The 24470-nt window shown below is 39.4% G+C and overlaps 1 protein-coding gene across 6 annotated transcripts in view; it reads right to left on the bottom strand.

Annotated features, from left to right (window-relative positions):
* Nucleotides 1-24470, bottom strand: part of FAM135B (family with sequence similarity 135 member B) — a 265525-nt gene that overhangs the window by 110804 nt on the left and 130251 nt on the right. For all 6 annotated transcript variants that reach the window (XM_054059779.1, XM_054059780.1, XM_054059782.1 and 3 more), the window contains one exon: nucleotides 6211-6290. In XM_054059779.1, the coding sequence (XP_053915754.1) occupies nucleotides 6211-6290 (80 nt within the window). The remainder of the gene's footprint in view (nucleotides 1-6210; nucleotides 6291-24470) is intronic.

The following is a 24470-nucleotide window of genomic DNA, read 5'->3' as shown; positions in this document are numbered from 1 at the left end:
CATGAACTTGTATAGCACAATGCAGACACAGGTTACAGAAATGTCCTTCTTTTTCTGATACTCTCTCCTACTTTCCTTTTTACATATCACAATTTAGATCACATTAATTTTTTTCTTGTAATCTAATCTCAGATATACCATTTTATGAGAAATCATCAAACTGTGTATATGAAACATCTCTGCATCACCAATCAAAACAGTTCACGCACAGTGGCAGACACATCTACTTTTTCTTGACTTGTGTGGAACAAATATTGCATCTTATCTCCCCTGCCTAATATGAGATAGATGAAGAAACAATCACATTCCTCAGCTGAGGAATTCTGCACTCTGGGATAATAACACAATTTAAGTTACTGAAATTTGGTGGAATATTGCTACAATCTAATAAAGGTTAGCCTGGAAGGTAACAATTTCTTAAATATTTTACATTGCTTGCAATTAGATTTTCAGGCCAAGTTTTCAGAAATATCTGTCTATTTGAAAACTTTTCAAAATTGGTAATATAGTATTTCTGGTTGTGAGAAACAAAGGAAATTTGGACAAAAGTTGAAGTCCTAAGTAATTTCTTCAGTTCTATGTCATGTAAAAACTATTTTCTTAATGTTCACCCACCAAAAAAATTTCTTTGGCCTTTAAGGTAGACAGCTAAGCAAGCTAATTCGCAAGCAGCTATTCATGGTTGTAATACATGAGACTGAGGCTTAGTGAATCTAGAAAGAGAACTTCTAAAAAAAATATAAATGCAACTTTTACTAATAAAGAATGTCTGCCTCAAAACAGCAATGAATCCAGGTTGTGTAGATTACTGCAAAACATTGCAGAAGAAATTAAAATTTATACTTTTCCTTAGATTTGTCTTACCAAACATCTTCAAGATTGTAATTCACCCTCATCTTCTTTGTAGGCATTAACATTGCATGCCTTTGTCCTTAAGTAACCCTCACCTGTACTGTTCTATTGATCCCCATTATTCTCCGCTCTTTCAAATAGTGCAGGAAATCAAGATAAGACAGCTAATCTTAACTGTTTCTGACTAATGTTGTGTCTCCCAGTGTTTTGACCAATGATCTTGTGTGCTTCTGAGTAAACTTTAAAATAAAAATGTTTTAAAGATATATTTTTAAGACAGCCCCCTTCAGTGTTTCATCTTTTATCTGTAGCTTGGAGTTCACTGAATGACTGTGTATTAATGACTTCTATGAATCCTTGGCCCCAAATTTATCTGATAACCTAAAAACTCATGGAAGACACCTAGTGGATCATAAAACAGTTCAGCTACAGAGCTAATTATACAAATGTGCTGTGAGATGGCATATTCATTATCCTTGTTCCTTTAGCTATTCGTGCTCAAGTCATGCGGATTCAGCCCACTGTATGCTGCATGGTGACTACAACAAGCCATGATGCCGAAGAACAGCAGAGGTAAAAGCTCTATGAATCCACTTATAAGAGCACTTCTACGTTTTAACTTCAAGATACGTCTGCATTAACTCAGCCCTGAAATACTGATGCTGAGGCCCATGAAGTATGTGTTGTTATGAGCTGCACAAGAACAAGGAGAGTGTAATTTGTTCTTTATAAGCTGAAAGCAGGCTGCATCAGTCATGATATCTATTCAAAGACAGGAAACTAAATTTTATGGGGCTTGAAAACCTGCATGAGAGCAATTAAAGACTGTCCACGAGAAGCCTTGTTCCCTCTCTACTTCTCATTGTCAAAAAAGTCACAAGCCGACAGTTTTCCCTTGCCTTTAAGGAAACCCATCTTGTTAAAAATTATTAAGAGTATAAATGAAATATATCTATTTTTATGAATATCTACATCTGTGCACATATATATATGTTATATGGCTTACTTGTGTTTATACAGCCTGACTCAATATAAATTGATGTGCAGCCTAGATGACCTACATGACCAAACCACAGGGGCTATTAGGCTCCAGTACATTTCCCCTTTGCTTTGAGTCAGGCACGTATCCCGTTCTCTCCCCACAATGCAGACAGGATGCAAGCAACGTGGGGACCATGTCATAGGTCATCAAGGCTTTTTTACAACTTGTAGGTCCCTCACCATGGATAAGGTCCTTGCTTTTCACATTTGGCTGTCAACTACTAAGGAAATGCCCTACACAGGCTTTAGTTTTCCCTCTCCTGAATTCTTGAAAACTATTTTTTTTTGGCCTCTGTTGCTGAAAACATGTAGTGGGAAGTAAATATCCCTAATGCTGTCAGTTCCCATGGTTTTATTGTAAATCCTGCAAAATTTAATTAAAATAAAACACCACATGCACTGGAAGATAAATACTACTTCTTAGTTATTTTGTATATTTGCATATTTTATAAATTTTATTACTGCATACATTCACAGATTTTACTCTATAAATTTACTTAATTATTTTCAAAATAGGTTCTTAGTCCTCTTAGATCTTATGAACCCGATAAGGAAATTATTTAAAATATTTCCTTTAAACCAAACTTATGAATGCCCTCTATTTTGCATTCATTCTTGTTAGTGAAGTAGGATTTTATTCACTATTTTATAGCACACTTGTTTTTTTGTAAAATTACTTTAATAGGAGTGTCTTATTGAAACATGTACACCAATTTAATTATTCCCATCCCAGCTACCCTCACACAGGGAGATCACTGACACGAGAACAAAAAGGACATTATGGCCTGTTTGTCTTTAAGTTCAGTCCCATTAAGTGATGCTCTCTTACAGGCCCATGAAATCAATTAGGAAGTACTTGCGAAGATAGCTAAGGAAAAACTGTTTAAAGCCTTAACAGCTTAAATAACCTCTGTCTTGATGTGAGCCTTATAAAGCTATTAGACTCCAGTCTGGATTGCATTAGTCAGCCGCTAACCCTTTAACCACACAGCCTGCCTTGCTTCCCTCCTGCTGTGCTTTCACATGAATTGTTTCTAGCAGAGGTGAGAGGAGATGGGACACTGAAGGTGTATCATTCAGAAGGAAATACTAACCAGAAAACAGAATTTCTTCCTTAAATACAATAATGATGCCCGGTTCAGAGCAGAATAGGAGTGGTTTGAGGGTTTTATTTTTTGTAGTTGAGGGGGCGTTGCACCTAGAAAGTAAAATTCTAGCTATCTTCATACTTAAGATTTTCATTAGTTCAAGACTACTTATGACAGAAACTGCTATAATTTGAGGACATTTCCAGAGAGCAAAGGAACTCCAAAGGACTCTGGATATGCCAAGGCAAGGGCAAATTAGACTGGAATACAATAAAGAATAATTTTCTTTATTTCTTGGGGACTTTTCATGCTAAAAAGTTTTCAAATCCTGGTCTATATTTATTTATTTACTTCCCAACTCTATTTTTTATTCAGAATTTGAATTTCAGGGGTTTTTTTCAGGTGTTTTCTTCATCTTTTTTATATAATCCTTTGCATTTTATACAAATCTAAGTAGTCTGATAATTTTGTATTTTAATGCATCTTAGTTAGTTGAACTACACTTCCAAACAGAAAAATTACATTGTTCCAAACAGAAAAATTACATTGTTACTTAAAGAAAAGAGAAACTTTAATCCACAAGACAATATTAAACTGGAACATTTTCAAATATCAAAAGTAAAAAAAGAAAAATGTGATATTCAAACTCAAGAACTCTTTAATGCTACTCTCACTTGTTTTTCTTCCTCTATGCACAATATAATCTCTAAATTGGAGAGATATGGATTTGATGGGTGGATGGTATGGTGGATAAGAAACTGGTTAGATGGCCATATTCAAAGAGCAGTGGTCAATGGCTCAAAGTCCAGATGGACATCCGTGACAAGCGGTGACCCTTAGGGGACTGTACTGGGGCCAGTGCTGTTTAATATCTTTATCAATGATATTGACAGCGAGATTGAGTGCACCCTCAGCAACTTTGCAGATTACACTAAGCTGAGTGGTGTAGTTGCCACACCAGAAGGACAGGATATCATCCAAAGGGACCTGGACAGACTGGACAAGTGGGCCTCTGAGAACCTCATGAGGTTCAACAAGGCCAAGTGTAAGGTCCTGCACCTGGGTCAGGGCAATCCCCGTTTTCAATACATGATGGGGGATGACATTCTTAAGAGCAGCCCTGCAGAGGAGGACTTGGGAGCTTCAATGAGAAGCTCGACATGAGCCAGAAATGTGCGCTCGCAGCCCTGAAGTCCAACCATGTCCTGGGCCACATCAAAAGAAACATGGCCAGCAGGTCAAGGGAAGTGATTCTGCCCCTCTATTCCTCTCTTGTGAGACCTCGTCTGGAATACTGTGTCCAGTTCTGGAATCCTCAATGTAAGAAAGATATGGAACTGTTAGTATGGGTCCAGAGGAGGACTACAAAGAGGATCAGAGGGCTGGAGAACCTGCGCTACGAAGACAGGCCGAGAGAGTTGGGCTTGTTCAGCCTGGAGAAGAGAAGGCTCAGAGGAGACCTTATAGCTACCTTCGAGTATCTGAAGGGGCCTACAGGAAAGCTGGAGAGGGGCTATTTATAAAGGCTTGTGGGGATAGGACCAGGGGGAATGAGTATAAACTGGAGAGGGACAGATTTACACTAGACATTAGGAAGAATTTCTTCACTATGAGAGTGGTGAGACACTGGCACAGGTTGCCCAGGGAGGTTGTGGCTGCCCCATCCCTGGAGGTGTTCAAGGCCAGGTTGGATGGGGCATTGGGCAGCCTGATCTAGAGGGATGTCCCTGCCCATGGCAGGGGAGTTGGAACTAGATGATCTTTAAGGTCCCTTCCAACCCTTACTATAGTATGATAATAGTATCATATTGAGTCAAAAGAACTCTGTAAATTATCCTTTAAAAGCTACCATTAACACTCTGTATTGTGTTTGCATGGCGAGGTTTTGGTAGTGGATGGGCTATAGCCGTAGCTTCTGCGAGAAGCTATTAGGAACTTTCCCCATATCTGACAGACCCACCACTGACTGAAACTGAGCCCATCAGCAATGGTGGTAGCATGACTGGGATAAAAAGAAGGGGAAAAGAAAACAAACCTAAGCAACACAATCAGCAGCCAGAGGAGAGAGGAGTGAGAGTATGTGAGAGAAACAGCCCTGAAGACATCAAGATCAGTGAAGAAGGAGGGTGCAAGCTACTCCAGGCACCAGAGCAGAGATTCCCCTGCCGACCCTGTTGAAGTCCATGGTGGAGCGAGCTGCTCCCCTGCACCTCATTGAGGTTAACAATGGAGCAGATATCCACCTGTAGACCATGATGGACACCATGCTGGAGCAGGTGATGCACCTGCAGGAGGCTGTGACCCCATGGAGAGACCATGCTGGAGCAAGATGCTTGCAGGACTTGTCACTCTATGAGGAAGCCATGCAGTCTTTTCCTGCAGGACTGCACCCTGTGGGAGGGACCCATCCTGGAGCAGTTCATGGAGAACTGCAGCCTGTGGGATAGACCCACATTGGAGATGCACATGGAGGACTGTTTCCCATTGGAGGACCCCCACATTGGAGCAGAGGGAGAGTGTGAGGAGTCCTCTCCCTGGGAAGGAAGTAGCGGCAGAGACAATGTGTAATGAACTGACTGCAGCCTCCATGCCCATGCACCGCTGAGGGGGTGGAGGGAGAGAAGATTGGGAGTGAAGCTGGATCAGTAAAGAAGGGGGGGGGGGTAGGGGTAAGGCATTTTAAGGTTTTGTTTTATTTCTCATTACTGTTCTCTGATTTGATTGGTAATAAATAAAACTCATTTCCTGAAGTCAAATCTACTTTTTCTGTGATGGTAATTGCTGAGTGAGCTCAATGTCCTTATCTCTACCCACAAGCCTTCTATTATGTTTTGTCTCCCCTGTCCAGCTGTAGAGGTGAGTGATAGAGTGGCTTTGATGGGCACCTGGCATCCAGCCAAGGTCAACCCACCACACACAAAAAAATTTCATCCAGAAATCCCTTACACTAGCAAACCAACTCTTTCCATTGCCAACAGGGAAAACCACTTAAAAGAGACATCTCTTGCAGATAAGAAAGTGAGAATTTCCTCTGCTTTTCTGACAGATGCAAGCATCAAACTGGAGCCCAACTCAGACCAAACCCATGACAGAATAGAGAGCTGGACAGCCACTGATCGTTAAGGAAATCCAGGCTTGGATGCAAATCAAGCTTACTCCTTCCCTACACACTCTTCCTCCATGCTGCCTCACCTCCAGTCCATGTCACGTCCTCTTGGGACCTGCTTACCTGTTTGTCCTGCGATTGTAGCAAACAGCCTGTGGGGAATCCTGGATGGGATCTTCAGTCCTGCTCTTATCTGGTAATACCTGAGAAAAAAGAATTAAAAATGACATGTCGTTTGATAGGTGACCACTTGATCCCACCTAAAATTCTGTGAGAACACATTCTGGGCATTCACACTGAAACAGAAGCACTAAGAACAGGTGCACTCAGAAATACTGAGTCTTTTCTTCTGTTTTCTAGTTTAAACCAAAGTGGGTTTAAACTGATTTCAATCAGACCTCTCCTATTTTAGAGCAGGCAGTGTGTGGACACTATGGCCTGATGTGTGACTAATGAGGACAGATTGTGCAAAACACTTGGCTTTTTGTAGTGAAAAGAGACATAGAGAAGTATCTATGATAAAAGATAGTGAGGTCAGACAAAATTATAATATAAAACAAAGAGGAAACTTCTGTGGAAAGAATGAATGTGTTAATCTCACATCTAGAAAAATTCAATTCGTACATAGACATTATCATCTGCTGTTCCATATTGAGGTTACTGCATCAAGAAAATGTGAGCATTAATCATATCTAGAGCACCTGTATTGTAGTTATTTGCTGTCCCATAGGTGATTACTATGTTAGATGAAGGAAGACAGAAAAAGAAAACATCAGCAATTTCACCGGCTTCACTTACACCTGGCACAGGTTACATCGAAGAAGTTGCAAATATGAGCACAGTCTAAACCACTTTCATGAATGAGGAATCAGAGGCAGTTAACAGTACAGTACTTAATCCATTGTACTTTAGCTCAGGATACCCCCACCTCTTTGCAGATCTCCCACTGACCTGCTGTGACATAGTGTTGGTATCAATGCCTCTTTCTCTACATTTTCCCTCCTACCCTTTGTTTAGTCTATTTATTTATAAATTCCTCATGCCTCACAAGTGCTTGCAGATATTTTTGGCCTGATTCATGTCTAAGCCTCTAAATAAAAAAAATAAAGTTAAATTATAATTGTAACGTTCTACCCAACACCTAAAGACATTATGAGACTTAGCATAATAATTTCCTCAGAAAAGTATAACTGTATGTGGAAATGAAGAGTTAAAAACCCTAGTTTTCTGTGAACTGCTGTATAAACAATGGCTCATGCAGGTTACACTTATTAATAAAATCTTTGCCAAGGATGTAGTAGTAGAGAAACCAGATCTGTCCTTGCTAGGTTAAAAGCTGAACAAAGGGGCTTGATGAGGAGAAAAAACCCCAAACACTTCAGAGGCAACTGTGCCAGGAACCTTCACAGCTGAGAACTCATTAGTTTACCTGCCCCAGTGAGCAGATCCTTGCCACTGTGGATATAATTACAGACCAAACTTTGACATTTTTAGGTACCTGTTTTAAACAGGAATTTGGGTGCAAAAACTCTCCGCTTACATTTCAGTTTTCAGAAAAGAAAATAAAAAGAAGCTCAGGTTCTAGATACACAACTTATCTAGCTAAAAATAATAGCAACCAAATCTAAACTGTATGATCTTCCTCTCCCTATGCTAGCCTTGCACTACAGTAGTAGTTTTTAATTAACAGCATTGCCTCTGATTTCTTCCAGAGCAACTGCAAGTATTATGCCTTAAGAAGCCTTATATTTTCATTACAATTATATGCAATACACTTTTTGACTGACAAAAATACTCTATTTGTACTACCCATACAGTGTAGTAATTTCCAAACACCGGTAACATGGTATTAAAGGAGTATTGTTACACTTCTCAGTACGCAGAAATTAGTGTTTTACTACCTGTCCATTGCACCAGACTTATTGCTAACAATAACATCCTATAACTGCCTGGCTACTTCTTTTAGAATTTTTGCTACTTAACATTGTGGTGGATTATTCTTGGCTAAGGGACAATTTCCCACTTAGGTGCTCTCTCACTCCTTCTCATCAACAGGACAGCAGGAGAAAACAGGATGAAAAATAGTACGAGATAAAGAGAAGCTGCTCAATAATCAGTTACTGTCACACGCAAAACATACTCAACTTGGGGAAAATTAATTTAATTTATTCACAGTTGAATAGTAAGGAAAAAAAAAAACCCAAACATTAAAGCAACACCTTCCTCCCCACTGCTCAGTTCTTCCCAGGCTCAGTTTCACTCTGTCTAATTCCCCTCCTCTGAAGCAGCTCAGGAGGATGGGGATAGAAGTAACAGTTAGTTTATAACAGTCCCTTTTGCTGCTCCATGCTCCTCACATTCTCTGCTCTGATGTGGACCCTTCTACAACCTACAATTCCTTCAGGAAGTATCCACTTGGCTACCTCTTGTCACACTATGATAATATCTGCTTTCCTTCATCATGTGCTTTGTGTTCAGAAGCATCTCAAGCAGCCCTAAATACTTCGATAAGGAAAGTGATTTTCAGCTGTTTGGCTGGTGCTCCAGGTTAAGTCACCTAAACTTAGGAAGACAATATGTAGGTGCCTAAAGTGCCAGTTTCAGTGCTCATGTAGTCAAAACTCTCTGTAGACTTAGAGACATTTGGCTCCTAAGAGAGGATGCTGGGCAGACTTTGGCTTCATTTGTTGTTCAGACTAGAACTGCAGACTACAATACAGTTTTGGATACCAAAAATACATGAAGATACCTCAATACTGGTGACTTCACAAGTTTCTTTCCACTCTTTACTGTTTCCTTTGAATAATGGGCTAGGCATAATGGCATAAAGGAGCTAGGTCTTCATCCTGTTTTACCCTTTCCCTGTTCGCTCCTTATTATGGTAAATTAAGTTGAATTCTGGAAGTCATAAATAGATGTCTTCCTGTGTACCCACGAAATCTAACTGCTCAAAGCAAAAACTGCATAGAAAAGTCACAGAAACCTAAGGAATCCTTAGATTAAGATTAAAGGTTCAGACATACAGAGAATTTGGAGACCAGTAAGGTGTGCAACACTAAGGAATGCAGCCAATAACGCCACTCAAAGTTTATAGTCAACTGAACAATTTTTCATTCTTAATTAAAATAATTACAATAATCAGCTACTAATAAATGATTTATTGCAGATTGCTTGGCACCCAAAAGCTCTGGTCTTAATAACACAATGGCATTATGCAATCCCAATATAAACCACCATTGAATTAGATGCATTCTTCCTAAAGAAAGATTTTAGAGAATGGTCCTATGCCTGGAAGACACAAGAGGCTAATTAGTATCCTGTTGTTTCAAGATTTGTGCAATTGTACATACGTGTGTGTTGCAATGCCTTGCATCTCAAGGTAGTGACACTGTTTAATGGCAGAGAAGGACAGTGATGTAGAGGACTTCAGATCAAAGTCCCCCAACACCCCAGTGACACTCATGTAAATTAACACACAGAGTAGTGAAAATGTTAAAGGTTCAAACTCAAAGACTAAGTTAATAAAAAAATAGAAATGGAAATAGAAATAGAAATAGAAATACTCACAACTTATCAGTTTATTCCTTCCAAAACTTAATAGTTTCCCTGAAAATCTTAGAGAACAAGTAATTTTTCAATGAAAGTTTCAAGCAAAATTTTAACAAAAGCTCCAAAGGAGGCTATAAATATCACAAGCAGAATATGAACAAAGAACAGCTTCATCTTGGGGGGGCCAGAAAAAGCTAAAGACATCCTCATTTGAGTTTCACCAGATCTCTTGGTGTCCTGTTAAAATAAAAAAAACCTCTCTACAGGAAACTGAATAAACCCCATTACTTGTTTTTGTTTGTTTGTTTGTTTTGTTGTTGTTTTTCTATTTTTAAGCTACATATCAATATTTGAATCACTAGACATGCAAATATTATCAATTCCTCTTCAGAGCTTCCTCTGAGTCTTTGTAGGCAGGGAGGAATTGTGAAACAGGGATTTTGTGCCTAAAAACACATTAAAATGAACATTATTGCTCCCACACTGTGAAGCTGGATATTACTGCACAACAGTTTGCGTATTGTGAGGAGTGTTTTCCTAATCAAAATAGAGATTTCTGCAAGACAGAGTCCCACACATTTTCTTTCAGCAGCAGACATAGATAAATACCTCCATTTCCCAAACCAACAGCACTAGCACTACAAACTTCTTGGTTGTGCCAGTACAAGTAATCATAAGACCAAGATTTAAACCAGAATCATGTTAATGTGAGCACAAATAAAAGATAGAACACTTTTTTGTTAGTATTGCTATAAAAATTCACACTGTTATATGACTGAATAATATGTTCAGTCCCTGCTAACAGAATGGTAGATGGAAAAAGGTTTTGGCATGCTACAACCACTCATTCTGTTACATTGAGGTGCAATCTGAACTAGAAATGGCACAAATCATGCTGAGAAGCAACAGGTACAGCTGACCACAGAGTGTTTCTGTTTTTCCTCAGAATGAAGTGAACCATCTCCAGCTAGCTTTAAGTACACTTATCAGGAAGTGACCTCATGGGCTGCTCATCCTCACCAGTCTCTTTCAATCCATCGAAACAAAAGATGGATCAGTTTAGTGACCTGAGCTCTGCTAGAGTCTGCACAACCATTTCTCACATGAGTAGAACGTTTGCTGTGTGGACACTGTGGCAGCAGTGCCTTGAGAGTTGAACACTGTGTGGACGGAGACAATTGCATAGACATGACTTCTCCCTCACTGTGTAAAGTAGCTGCTGTCTGCATTTCAGGCTTGGGAAAAAATCCTATAGATAAGGGCTTTCTCTGTGCCCAGCTGAGTGAACCATTCCAAAATGATTTGAGGTATGAACAAGAAAAACTACAAATAATAGGAACAGGACCTGGATAACAAAATCTACACCTAAAACTGGAAAATCAGGCTGACGTGAACACTGCAAAAGCCACTGAAATAGTTATAGGAGGTCCTCCACCACATATGTGCAGGAAAGGATTACCGGACAGTGATATGGGTCTGACAGTAAAGATAAATGTGAAATTGTCTCCAAAAATAACAAGATATTTCACCCTCCTGTTTATCTTTTTATGAAGAGGATGTATAGGAAGTCTAAAGACAAGGCATACAAAGCTCTGAAAAAGACCACAGTCAAGATGCCAAAATTGGAAGTCAGCATGCTCAGTGAAGTGAAAGCGAGAGAATTTTGGCAGACGTGGTACGTTGAACTGGACAGTCGGTGATACCGTTTTACAGCATTATGGGCCCTGAGTGTGGCCACAGAAATATGTAAGATTTTATGGGAGATTTTAAAGGAAAGAACAATTAGGAAATAAATGAGAAATTACAACATAGTTCCTGGTTTATTACAATTAGGCTAAATCTCTCTCATTAGAATTAGGCTAGGCAGTACCTCTCTTTGAGGAAACAGCTGGTTTGTGAGGGTTTCTTTAAGACAAGAACAGTGCAGAAAAGCTTATTTAGACTTCAGTAAAGAAGGAAGACCATGGAAAATTGCCATTTAATGTGGAACAGGCACTGTGAAGGAATGATCACGAAACAGCAAGCTGATTTTATGAAAAAAAACTAAAGGAACTTGGCACACAACTCAGCAAAACACAGAGCAATCAGATCCCCTCTCGATCTATAAATACACTGGGAGGAAAAACATCAGGAAGGAAGAAGAGGAGTGAGGTACAAGAAAGTACAACATTGGCACAAGAAAAACCACATAGAAATTGCCCATGAATTAATGAAATTTAGAAAGAAGTAGCTGGCAAAACAGCAAGACTGTGGAGCAACCTCCTAACAGAAGCAGGAATGACAAAGCAAATTTACTTTTAGGGGAAGTCTGGTAAATTTCTTAAAGATTTATGGGACATGAATCCTTATTTGCAGAGCCAATGTTGTTTATGCAGGCAGTGCATGACTGTCAAATCCCTTCTCTCCTGCAAGACAACCTGCATCAGTCACCCTAGCAGGAATGAATTCACCATTACCCTCTTCACTGTCAATGTGTGAATTATTCATCTTTAAAATTAAATAAATAATTTGAATGTTAACTTTGTTTTCCTGTATCTGGACGCATATTACTCCCTGATGACTCGTTATGGTCACTGATGCTACAGCCTCCCTTGGGACCCTGATTCCACAAACAGATGTGTTGGGCCTCCTCTTGCATGGCAGCCTCGCCTTTCAGTCTCTAGGCACTGTGGTGGTCAGACTTCCTCTCAGGAGCACCCAGATCACTCTCAGGTGTTAACTGCTCACTCAATGATCAAGCAGGGTGCAGAGGGCTGGGGTTTTATTTGCTGTCTTCTTTAATTATTACATTGCACTCAAATACACAGAATATTTACTTCTGCAAGAATAAAATGTTTCTGCTTCAAATAAGTAATTGTGCCATATCTAATGATCTAAACATCCCACAGGACAGTATCTGACTCCAAGGGATTTGCATTAAAAACAGCAGAAAGACATGTCAAGGGAGCAGGCTGGTACTAGTCATGTTGCTCTCACTTTGGACTCCATCCTCCCCTTACTTCCTCCTCCCAGATCATTGCTGGAGCTTCTCAGCTCTTGTCTAGTCCTGCAAGCTGCTGCTACTTTTCTTTCCTTGCCACTGACTGGTAATGGCATTGTAGAGCCTATGTTAACGAAGGATGACTAGTTTGAGAGAAGCAATTTGTTGGGTAATATTGATGCATCACACTGCCAAACCAGATCACTCCCACCAGGAGCCCTGACAGACCAGGCTGCTCCTCCTTAATCATTCCTGGAGCATGGAAATAAAAAAGATTGGCTCAGTAACACTGCTCTAGGAGCCAGACAAGTTCAAAACCATATAACTTCTGCCTGATTTGAATTATACCTGTCCAGCTCCAAGGCTTAAAATTTCTACACAAGTTAGGCTGTGTTTTAATAAGAAGTCCTTAAGGTAATAAATACTGCAAACAAACCAGCTGTTTGCTTGAGCCTGATCTGTAAACCTGGAGTTTTTGTTGCTCTCCAGACCAGCATTGGAGTTACCCTGCAGCAAAAATTCTCTGTTGAATTACTGCTGCTGGGGAGCCGAGGCAGCGCACTGTTTTGGGAGAGAATGAGGAAAAAGCCTTCCAAGCAAAGAAAAAGATATATTTCTGTATTAATACAGTATGAGAAGAGACCTCAAAGTGCTATGCAAGATGTAACTTCGTTGGCTATAAGGGAAGTTGGAAAGAGGGGTTTCAGATGGAAAAACACATTCCATATCTGAAACCATTAGCAGACATTTTTGTCCTGCTCTATGATCCCCAGAAGAGGATATCCAAATGTGTTACTAAGTGAAAGCTACCGGCTACATATTCCAGAAGTTTATGCAGAACAGAGGAAACATATGTGATCAGCCAGGATGATTCCCACGAACACAGTAATCAATGACCAACCAGACAATTATTTCCTATACAGACACTGGAGGGTGAAACAAACCAACCAAACAAACAAACAAAACAAATGAAAAAATGCACCTCCTCTCCAGTTAGCTTCACGCTGAGGAAGCATAACTTGTCTTGAAGGGAATGGGGCGAAAGCATGAATAAAGCTTTGCAGAACTTTTCGCTCTTTTTACATGAAATGAGGCTGTAGTGAGGTGGGTGATCGTCTCTTCTCCTCAAAAGGAAGAAATAGGACAGAAGGAAATGGTCTCTGGTTGCATCAGGGGAGGTTTATGTTGGATATTAGGAAATATTACTTCACCAAAACAGGCTGTCCAGGGAAGTGGTTTAATGGACATGGTTTATAGAAGTGTTAGGTTTACGGATGGACTTGATGATCTTAAAGGTCTTTTTCTAACAACTCTGATTCTGTAATTCCGTGAAAGGAGGCAACACAGAGCATGGTGTTAATTTCTTTTACCTTCAATGAGACAAATCAGAGATGCAGCCATAAAAGCACCTGTAATTTTCCCTCAAATGACAGAGGATTTTCTTTGCTTGTGGTGATAATGGTTTAGGTTACATATCTGACAGAGTCAATTATACTTCACAGATCTATAAAGCACGAGTCAAACAGCGGTGCACTGTATGAATCCATCTCCTGTTCCTTCACTGCCTATTTTGTCTGTAAATATTTTGGTGGACTCCTTGGGTATTCGAAGACAGCATCACATGAGAAAAGGTGATGATTTTAAACCTAAGATTAAAGACAGATAAATTCAACTATGCTGCAGATCTCCAGTGTGCTATACCCTTCCACATGAGGAAGCCCTACAATATGACCTCAAAATGTTCCAGACAAACCAGTTGCTCCTTTATGCTAACAAACGGCCAGTGTCAGTGGTTCACAAACACCTCCACAGAAGCACTTCATCAGCAAGATTTCACTTCATGATCACCTTCCAAACCGTGACAATATGGTGTGCATAGCAGCTGTGGATGATGCCAGAAGTATCAGTGCCGAATAATGCTTATAAAACATATATTGATCACTGATATAGTCCATTTACAGCTTTTCAGAATGTTCTGGCTGTCCATGACCTGCTGTCAGCAATGGGGCTGTAGCGTGGTTTGTATGAGGGGGAGTCCAGGACTGCCCCGTTCTGGACACAGACGGTCCCAGCCGCCTCCAGTGGCCCCAACACAGGACACAGCTGAGCCCCTCAGACAAGCTGGGGGTATGCAGGAGGGAAAGCAGGTTTCCAAAAGGAGCAAAGGTGGCAGGGATCCCCTGCAGCACTGGGAACATCCTGCTGGAGCAGACACCACCTCGCAGCCCGGGGAGAGACCCAGACTGCATCTGGGGCAATTTCCCACAGGAGCTGTAGCTGTGGAGAGCCCAGGTGGGACCACATTGTCCCCGACGGACTGCAACCTGCAGAAGGAAACGTGCTGGATCAGGGAGAGGTGTGAGGAAGAGGAGTGGCAGAGAGGGGTTGTGATGGACTGACCCGAGCCCTGAGCCCCTCTCTGCCTTCGTGTAACTTGGCAGGGAAGTGGAGGAGGTGGGAATGAAAGAAAGGAGTTGAGATTAAGGAAAAGACAAAGTGCAGAGTCATGAGTGGAGTGTGGCTGGCTGAGCCTCAGAATAAGGAGCTGATAGGGGAAAAGTGGTTTATTTTTTGTTTCAAAACATTTTATTTTCCTTTTAAATAGCAATAAATTAATTCCCTCAAATCAAGCCTGTTTTGCTGGTGATGGTAACTGGTACATGATCTCCCTGTCTTTGTTGTGTCTCAAGAGCTATTTTGTCTTATTTTCTCCCCCTGCTCTGTTGAGGAGGGAGAGCACTGAAGCGGCTGGGCGGGATCTGGCAGCTGGTCAGAGTGTGTTCTCTGACTGCAGCTGAGTGGTGCTGGAAGTCCTGCGGTTTTCCTGCATCTCTAACTGCAACTTCAGCTGTGACATGTCCTAATTTTTACTAATTTGATGAGTAAAATATATCCTTCTAGCTGGTCTAATAAGGCTGCAATCACTCTTTCCTTGTCACAAGCGCTTCCTGTTCTGCCTTCTGTAGGTATGCCATGGCTTGTATCATCCAATTTAAATTGTAGAGTAGACAACTGAATCAGGTTATTGTACCGTTGCTTTTGTAATGCTTCTTCATTTTGTTTTAATTTTGTTTCCATTTTCTTCATTTTTTGTAGTTGTTGTTGCACCTAGCTTAAAGTCTTCAAGTCTTCTGTACCCCTGTCCTCCAGTTCCTGTATCTGAGCCACCAGTTCTCTGGTTTTATGTCACAAGCTGTGAAATCTTGACGGTTTTCTTCCTTTCCTAATAAAAACTTATTGTAATCATCCATCCTCTATTTATTTCTACTTGCAGAAGTTCTACCTCATATTCTCTGAGCATTCAGCAGTCTTTGGTGTTCTGTAAGTTTGAACCGCTCTTCCCATTCCTTAGTTTTTTGTATCCCATTAAGTTTTCCTTTCCATAACTTACTTATCCATCAATTGCCACTGGTTTTCAAGCTGTTTTTCAAGGACTGGAATTCGCTTATTTAGATTTACAGTCCCCAGTAATTACTTAGCCAAGTCCCAATCACTATGCTCTTGTTCTTCATTTTCTAGATCCTATTTTTTCATTTAAGAGGGCAAGCACCAATGGCCCATACACATTTTGCCCCCAAACAGTTTGTATCTCTGTTTCATGGTCATTTTCCGTTTTCTGGGAAGTTTTGATAATCAGAATATGAAAAGATTTTTTTACTTTTAAAAGCAGTGTCCTCTGGGAAGCTGTTTCCTGGCTATCATTTTCTGCTTTCTCTTTCCGGGAGTGTGATTCTAAACTTTATAAAATTTACTGTAAATAACCACTTCTCCAAGCCTGTTTATGCATTTCAGTCTATAAACATCACAGAAACACTTTAGAACTCTCATGAGACATCATATTTGTCTTATCCTAGTAAAAAAAAAGTGGTAGTATGAAAGGTTGAATTGAGAAAGAAAAAGAATGGTCTTCAGGAATATTCAGCTCCTTTTCTATCTATTAAATGATTGCTAACGAGTGCCTTTTGTTTGCACCCAGAACAGTTAAGGGTTACTTAACTTTCAGAGATCATCACAATGTGAGATTTTTCAGGTCCTTCAGTTAGAAGAGCACAAAACCTCTCCATCTCTAGTGGTTTGTATAATAGAAGAACAGATTGAAAGAATGTTACTACTTGACTGTGAGGCTAAATTAAGCCTTAATTTGACGGTTTCTCATTGCCTTTGAAACAACGATATAAGCGCTTATATCCTTCTTAGAGTCTTAATTTTACTGGCCTTTCCTTTCTCTGCCTCTCTTTTCCAGCAATAAAGCACATACATTTATTTTATTTTACTCTGCTGTTCACCCTTCTGCTGCATACTCCTCTTCATCTCTACTTTACTCTGCTGTCTGAAAGGGAAGTAAAGGGCAAATTGCTTTAAGAGTATGGTTGTGGGACTAAATAAAAGGCAGCATTGCTACCTTGACGAGCATAAAAGGGCAAGAGCCCCCGAGGTGAACCTGAAAGGAGATGTAAAGAGTGCTGGTTGGTGTACTTGTCAGAGAGCTGCAGGGATGCAAATGTTGGAGCTTTTACGGCCTGTAGGGTTGCAAGTTTCTGTAGAGAAGAGATGATCTGATGAAAAGCTACAAGAAGTTAGAAGTATGAAAGTGATCAAGGTTGTGGCTTACCTGGATCCAAATGAAAGCCTGGCATCTAATGCATCAAGGTTCAAGTGCAAGCTCTGATCACTAATGCACCGAAATACGAGAGCTCTCCTGTTAACACTAGTGCTCATTTGCTGAGGGTTGTTTATATCTTCTCCCCTTTTTACCCAGAGCACTCAGCTATTGAGATTTTCCAGCCCTAACTATTCCAGGTCAAAAACCATCTACTTGTGTTTGACCCTGGGGCATGCTGAGCATCTCCAGAAGATGTTAAGAACCCTTGCATACTGTTCACCTTGGTGAGAATGAATATCATGGAGTACCTCTCAGTTCTGCTGAACTGGACAGCATATGTGGTTAAAACAGGATTTTCTGTCAGGATGAAGCATCAAAAAAGAAAGCTATGATACATTTATAATTGAGCATTTTCCTCTTATTGAATGAAAACCTCCCACTATCATGCTTTATTTTGTCTGCATGCTACATCCTCCTTTTAGGGGAGAAGTTTGCTTTCAGTAGACCCACTATGCCTTCATTTGAGGAAAGTTGTCTCAGAATTCATTAAAAAAATGGTAATGTTAATACAGGAAAGCAGAATCAGGATGTAGGACATAAATATTTTGATACAACAACGCATATAGGTCTGTAGTCAACAAGCCTTACAAGAGGAAATTATGTTGGCATTGAAATACAATGTTCTTTTGTGTAGAGAGAATAAAGATAGAGGACCAAAAGGGGCCCCTCAGGACCAAGAAAGACATTGAGGGGATGGAGCTTATCCAATTAAGGACAACAAAGCTGGTGAAGTGTCTAGAGAACAAGGAGTAGTTGAGGGAACTGGGGTTGTTAAGACTAGAAAAGGAGGCTGAGGAGAGACCTTATTGTTCTTTACAGCTACCTGAAAGGAGGTTATAGTGAGGTGAGTGTTGGTCTCTTCTCTCAGTTAACAAGCACTAGGACAAGAGGAAATGGCCTGGAGTTACACCAGGGGAGTTTTAGACTGGATTAGCAAAAATTTCTTCACTGAAAGGGTTGTCAAGGATTAGAACAGCCTGTCCATGGAAGTGGTTTAATCATCATCCCTGAAGGTATTCAAAAGACTTGTAGATGTGGGGCTTAGAGGTATGGTTTAGTGGTGAACTTGGTGGGGTATGTTTACAGTTGGACTTGATGATCTTAAGGAACTTTTCCAAACTAAACAGTTCTGTTTTCCTAAGGAATGAATGTTAGGCTTTTAGAGACATCTCACCAATTCAGCAGACTAACAGGGACTCAAGTGGCAATTGCAAAAATAGCACCATACAACGTTATGATGAGAATTAAGTGTTCTAGAGCCGAAAGAGACTGGATATTATCTAAATCAATGTCATATGGACATATGATTTTAAACCACAGAGAAGAAATTTTCAGAAACTTGCAGCGTTTGCATGTTATCTGAAATGTTAATAGCATACAATATATTTTACATCACAGACTACTAGTACTCTTGATTGTTTTCCATCTTACAGGAATGCTATAACATTACAGACAAGGCAAATGAAGTCAGACAACATCAACATTCAACTTTTTCCAACAGCTTTTTTCTACCTGGAAAAAGATTCTTAAAGGAAAATATTGGATCCAAAGTGCTACCACATCAATGAAAGATAAATTCTTCTTCTTGTCAGAATACCATTAGTAAGATCTACTAGGCACATATCCATACCCTTTTTTGCAAATGCCAAGTCACAAACTAGTGGGAAATCTGGTTGCCTGTTGTGACTTATAATGCAATTTTAATTCAATTTTGAGCTGCAGCATGTATCAGAGACCAAGGATTTTCAGAGAATCCCTGTGTAGATATAGGTATGACAGCTTTAAGTAAAGGAACAAACTTCAGAAGCTCAGGTTAGATAATTTTTCTTTTCTTAGTTGTCTTTTCTTGTAGACCTTCTATCCACTTTATTCTCCAAAATATTTCCTACTGTTTTATTCTCTAAAATCTGACAAGGTATTTAGCCTTTCAATAACTCCGTAAGGTAGGGGAGCACAGGTGTATTTTCTTTATTTGAACATGCTTAGGGAGGGCTCTAGATAGGTTTATTCATCTCAAACTGCTAATTTGACCTAGTGACTTAAATGAAGTCATCTGTTTACTAAAATCTGAATGCTTAAGTATTGCACTCACTGACAAAGTAAGACCTTGAGTCCAGTACATTTACTGTTATGGCATTTAGTCTTCTTTTTTTAATCTTGTGGCTGAACAAACCAGGGCTGCTCTTCTCAGAATCTTCATACCTAGTCACTTCTCTTAAGCTCTAGTAGGTCTATTACATTAACTTATTTCTCTCCACTGCTACACAAAGTTTATCTTGTGAGGAGGATGTGTGAGTCCTGGCAATATCTAAACCAAAGAGAATACATTAACTTGGTTAGGAAAAAAAAAAAATTCACAAATAAATTAAAAATCCACAGCTTCCTCAGAATTTTTGATGTTGGCTGCTCCCAGGCTTCATTCTAAACAGTTGCATTATAAACTGAACTCTCATTTGTTACAGGACATCATTATAAAGTTTTATCATACATAGCCAAAAGGGAACAAGAGATTACTAAATAACAGTTCATTTTTCAGCTGCATTTTATTTATAATACCTTTTCTTGGCAGATATTACCCCCACAAATGAATGAATGTTCTGAAGTAGCAAAGCGGACATGGATTGATGGGAGAAATTGATCTGCATTTGTTAATGTACTTTTGCTGTGGGAAGCACATTAAGTGATTAAAGTGCTAAAAAAGCTCTTCCCATCCAGACACACACTATATTGCACTCCATTAATGCAAGGACAAAGGCCAACATTTTTTTTTCCACTGCATCTCAAGTGCACCTTGTCTGCAGAATACACATCATATAGTTTGATTGCATCCATAGAATTAAACTATCTAGTTACGTGAACAGTTATTATCTAAGGAATCTCTAATGAATGGAGTGTCAAAAAGGAGTAATGATTTTGAGTTCCCAACATAAAACATCTGAAAAAGTATCTGATCCAGAGACAGTACAGTTCTCCATTCTGAAAATTAGACTCTAGGATGTTTTAAGCTGAATGCTAAAATATCTGGAAAATAAAAGTCAGAGACATTCTGGAACAAACTTTTCTTATGCATAACAATGTTTTATATTACCACAGCATCTGAATATTTGTAATTGTACTCTGTTAAGAACAGCCTTCTGAGACAGTATTACTACTTCCATGTTTGTTGATGATAGGTGATAAGCCCTGTTCAAGCCCACCTCAAGAAATTGCCCAGATTTATTACACACTCCAACAAATAATATCAGCCATAGACCATTTGGTTTGGAAAAGGTACATTTAAATGAACCTTACAAAACTGTGTATAAGTGTGTGGACTGTATTGCCAAGAGAGGATTTTTGCAAATATAGGACAAGGAAATATTGCTGAACCTCATCTCATAGTCACTAGGCACTGTTTCTTTTCTGAAAATGATGGGCATGGGGTGCTAAGTTAAGGACACAACACTGAGAGGAATTACTGGTGTGCTTTTTATCTTCAAATCTAGTTTGCAAGGCAATGTGAAATTTTTCATATACAGTTCGTTCATATACAGTAACCGTTAATACAGTGTTGAAACCAGGCATGTGCAATATCAGAAGGAAAATAGTGGACAACGTGGGCTTTTTTTAAAACAAACACATGTTGGAGAGCCCAGAAATGTTATATTAATTTGAAAGCTTATGAGAACTCCATATGTTGTCTTATCACTTCTCAACCCATATGGGCCAGATTCGCCACTTGTTCGGATCCCACTTGGTGCCCATGTAGCACAACAATAACTGGTTGAGTCATCTGTTGAGAAAGACTGTGCTCACTTTGCTTTAGTTACCTTTTACACATGGGATGGCAGCTGATTTTCCTTGGTCATGAACACTGGAATTATAAGCAGTTACTAAAGCAAATTATTTAAATGTAAAATGCAATGTGCGATTTTAAGTTAAATCTTGGATAAAAAGTAGAGTTAAGAAGAGAAGAAAGTAAAATGAAACTTCTGGGATTTAGCCAGGTTTTAATGCTCTTCAGTCATTAACCTGGAAGACAGCTCATTCTGTCATCTATAGCATTAAAAATTGACTGTCACAAGACTTTCTTCAAAGCTCTTGGTGTGTAACTGGGAAGTGCTTTCCCCATTTTTATGAATCCAATTCATAAAATAAAAATATTTCTACAAGCAGAGATCTTAAATTTAATGTATTATCCTCTTGAGTATCACAAAGTGCTTTTGATCACCCTTAAGAAAGTTAATTAAGTTTTAAGTTCAGAAAAGCAAAGATCTTCATTTAATGGGCTAAACTCAGGTCTCTGAGTTTAATTTCTACTTGAATCAATAGACTTTATACGATAAGTGCTTGCTTTTCATTCGTGAGTCTTCAATAGAAAGCTGTGATCTTCAGCGATGCACTTTGGTTTAACTGTTTTGCCCTCTGAGTTTCTCTCCTTAATGAAATCACGAAGAATTGATGACACAAACACCATAAATTCTTAGGTTTAGGTGGCATTAAGTGCAGCATTGAAAACTGAGCTCCTTCAGGTTCTAAAACAGTTTTTAAGGAACAGGACACAATAACATCAAGACTTAAGATGTGAAGCATTGCATATAGATGAGAAGCTGAGCTTAATTTTACTTGTAAATTGAGGTTCCCAGCTAAAATCACTTCTTAATGTTAATCAAATAAACCTATTATGTGCTACGAGCTAAACAGTGAGACGAATTACTGGAGACCATGATTCTGATGACAAATCACAAAAACATAATGTCTTCTACATGGGCTGAAATTGAACAATGCAGAAGGAAGTTGCACAGGTTTGTTTCAGTGTCAAAGAAGGCTGTGGTCACACTTATCCTATAGTTAGAGAATCGTTGAGGCTGGAAGAGAACTTTAGTGTTCTCCAGCCTAGTGCCTGGTGAAAGCAGGACCAGTTATTGAATATGGAAGAAATCACTCAGGGTCATGTCCAGTCAGGTCTTGAAAACTCCCAAGGATGAAGATTCCCCAGCCTCTCTGGACAGCAAATTCCAGAGCTTGTCTATCTTCATAGGATTTTATTTTTTAACTTGCAACCAGGAACTGTTGGAAGGGACCAGGTCTAGCTGTTCTCTCAACAGCTTGTCCTATATTTAAAGACAAGGTTTGCTGATGATGTTTATGCCGAGCTTCCTCTAGGGATATGCACAGCATGTAACAACCTGATTACACATTCTGAACACAGATAACTTCATCTGTCTCAATTAGGTGCTGTTTGTAAAGTGCTTTAGAGAGGAAAAGATCTGCAAAGCACAATCACCCTCACATGAAAACTTGGAGAATAACTTCTAATTTTCTGAAAAATTGCATACAAGGAACTTCGTGGTTTTTTTGAAGAATCTCATAGTTATTATATTACAGGAGCTGTTCATTCAGTAATTTCTGGCAACCTCTCTTGGGTTTTTTTTGGTGCAGAATAATTGCACTGATATAATCTATGCTGGTGACATGTTTCTGGCTTGTTCTAGTTAAGTTCAGTGCTTTGAAAATGTGTCATTTCACTTGTTCTTAAATAATAAATTGTTACAGCACATACACATATATCCTTTCACAAGCCTGAGGGCTTAGACTACCTTTCCCTACATACTCACAGAGCTGAGTGGTTCTCAGCAGTACACAGGGGTCTGTATGGAGTTCTATGAATTAAGAACTGCAGTTATCAATTGTAGTGTATCTCTGTATAATGTAAATCGTGTTAGGTGAAATTGAAGCTGCTTTCTGATATAATTCACTCAGAAAGTCATCAAAGCAGCAGAGTAAATGTCACTTTGATAAAGATCATATTTGCTTTCCTTAGAGGGTGTAGTATCCAGATTTCAAGGGACCAAGGTTTATTTTTTGGTCAACCATACAACCATATACAACAGTTAGCCAAGTCTGGGGTCTTATTCTTTTTATCTTTTTTTTTGATTAAGAAGGCTTGCAAGAAACACAATTAATTTCCACTCTTACAGCACTGATTACCAATAAGGGATTGTTTAACAAGTGAGTGGAACTTGGAGTTAAAATTTATTTTTTTTTTTAAACTAATAATTATGAAATTATTTTTGAAGCTCTGAAATGCGACCTTCCATGGCTTTCATAGCAATCATAAGGATTTAAAAGTTATTTTTAAATAGTACAAGAGTCTCTTGTCTAATTGCCTGACTCCAGGAAAAGCAGTTTTAAAAAAATAAAAGTGTATGACCTGCGTTGAAAGCATAGATATTGCCAAAGGCTCAGCTGCAAAACCACCCAGAAATCTTACCAGAAATGTCCTTGCTTAATATTAGATACAAAATAAAAGCTGCTTTGGAGGCATGAATTAGAGAGATACATTACCTGCCAGCATCTAAACCAGCAAAGACACAATCCAACAAGCCAACAGAGAGACTCCCATTAATATCAGTGGGTTTGAAGAAGGCTACAGAAGCCTTATTAACATAAAATACTACATGGTTTTAATTAATTTCCTGAGTGCTTAGCAGTCTTGAAAACTAAGACCAGAAGAACAGTGAGTTGGCTTTGCCTAAACATCCAAAATTTTATAACTTTCTCTAGTTACAAACATGTACATAAACATACCACCTGAAAAGATTTTTCTTTTCAATTCCACTTAGTATGAGATTCTTACATCATACTCATTGCTAATATCTGAATAGCCATCAGTAGTCCTTCTACAGATATTTCAGTGATAAAAGGAAGACTAGGAAAAATGTGGGTCCTCTCTTAAAGGAAATGGGAGACCTGGTTACCTGGATATGGAAAAGGCTGAGGTTCTCAACAACGTGTTTGCCTCAGTCTTCACTGACAAGGGCTCAAGCTACACCACCCAAGTCGCAGAAAGCAAAAGCAGGGACTGAGAGAATGAAGAACCACCCACTATTGGATAAGATCAGGTACAAGACCATCTCAGGAACCTGATGTTTCGCAAGTCCATGGGACCTGATGAGATGCATCTGCAGATCCTGAGAGAACTGGTAGATGAAGTTGCTAAACTACTGTCCGTCTTATTTGAGAAGTCATGGCAGTATGGCGACATTCCCACTGACTAGAAAAAGGGAAACAAGATTCCCATTTTTTAAAAAGCAAAAAAAAGGAAGATCCAGGGAACTATAGGCTGGTCAGTCTCACCTCTGTTCCTGGCAAGAGCATGGAGCAGATCCGTGAAGCATGGAATTTCCAGGGAAACTCTGCTGAAGCACA

This window comes from Cuculus canorus, chromosome 2 (assembly GCF_017976375.1).
Source record: "Cuculus canorus isolate bCucCan1 chromosome 2, bCucCan1.pri, whole genome shotgun sequence".
In the NCBI taxonomy this organism is placed as follows: domain Eukaryota; kingdom Metazoa; phylum Chordata; class Aves; order Cuculiformes; family Cuculidae; genus Cuculus; species Cuculus canorus.
The sequence above is the reverse complement of the archived record's forward strand: the minus strand, read 5'-3'. Positions and strand labels throughout refer to the sequence as shown.